Below are 1,217 nucleotides of genomic sequence, written 5' to 3' on the forward strand. Positions count from 1 at the left end.
TTTATATACATTGTCTCAATCTGGGTATAAATGTTCTTGGTACAAAAATATCTAGTGCAGGGACTGAAGGTGAGAATTCTAGGCAGCTAGCTATTCAAGGAGATGAATTCATTCTTCATGATGCATCTGCGGAGATTGTTTTAATGAATATCAGTTTAAAGGTTCTAAAAATGCTGCTGCTACTGCTGCTGAGGAGTGGACAAACATGGGGAGCTAAATTTTAGAACTTCCCCCAATGGGCAGAGATTATGAAGAAAATTCCCATTATATGTTATTCCCAGCCTATGAGATTAAGAAATAATTCATGTTGCTTTACATTTTTATTCTAATTGCTCTCAGAGCTCATTTAGATTCACATAAAGCCACAGTTCCCTTAGAAACAAAGCCACAGGTATGAATTAAGATAACCATGGCTAAATGTCTGAAGAAAATTAGCCACAGATAGAAATAAATGAGGTCTGACTGGTAAGATGAAATGTGTTGATACCATGGTACCAGACAGCTTGTTATTACATTGGTAAAAGCTTTTGTGTTTTGAGAGGTTCAAAGGAAAACAGGGATAATGTGAAGTCCTGGGCTTTACCTGTATAGCTCTTACCACATGTCAATGACTTAAATCTTTCTCTTTTATAGACTATTACGTGGCTGTTTACTTACCTGGCCATTTCTTTCATCTACTTAACATTCAACATCCAGACTTGATCTGCCACAGTCTGTTTCTGACAGGTATGGCTGCGGGTTTTTCTCTCAGGGATACAACCCATCAGGGTTTGTTTTGACTTTCATATCTGTATTTGAGTGAAAGAGGTTCTTTTATTTGCTGATCTACTTTTCTCTCCCCCAGGAAATAATGAAATGACTGATATGCTACCTCATAGTCCTTTGCAGTCACTGTCAGGGTCCCTGGTACTGGATTGCAGTTCTGGAACGCTCTATAGAGCACTCCTCAACCAGTCCTACTTATTACAGTTCCTATGGAACACCCACCTAGACAGTGAGAAGATGGCTGCCTTGCACTGTCTGCTCTCATGTGGCCGAGGCCTGCGGTTCCTGGAAGACCAGGTGCGAATATAGCTTATGTTTAAGTAAGCCAATACCGAATGCATTTTGTGGTTGAAAATGATCAGAAGTTATTTTTTATTTGGCAACAACTAATTTTTACTTGGCTTATCGTCTCTCTCTTGACTTGAGCATATTTTTTGTGTGTACTTTTTTTT

The 1,217-nt window shown here is 38.9% G+C and overlaps 1 protein-coding gene across 1 annotated transcript in view; it reads left to right on the forward strand.

Moving 5' to 3' along the window:
* Positions 1-633: 633 nt before the first annotated feature.
* The window catches only part of LOC103254447 (gamma-secretase-activating protein), a gene marked incomplete at its 5' end in the record, with an annotated part of 43,574 nt that continues 42,990 nt past the window's right edge, over positions 634-1,217 (forward strand). The window contains 2 exons of the mRNA XM_008052543.2: positions 634-726; positions 845-1,062. Of these exons, the coding sequence (XP_008050734.1) occupies positions 634-726; positions 845-1,062 (311 nt within the window). The remainder of the gene's footprint in view (positions 727-844; positions 1,063-1,217) is intronic.

Source organism: Carlito syrichta, unplaced genomic scaffold, assembly GCF_000164805.1.
Source record: "Carlito syrichta isolate Samal-C Ts95f unplaced genomic scaffold, Tarsius_syrichta-2.0.1 Scaffold280196, whole genome shotgun sequence".
NCBI lineage: Eukaryota > Metazoa > Chordata > Mammalia > Primates > Tarsiidae > Carlito > Carlito syrichta.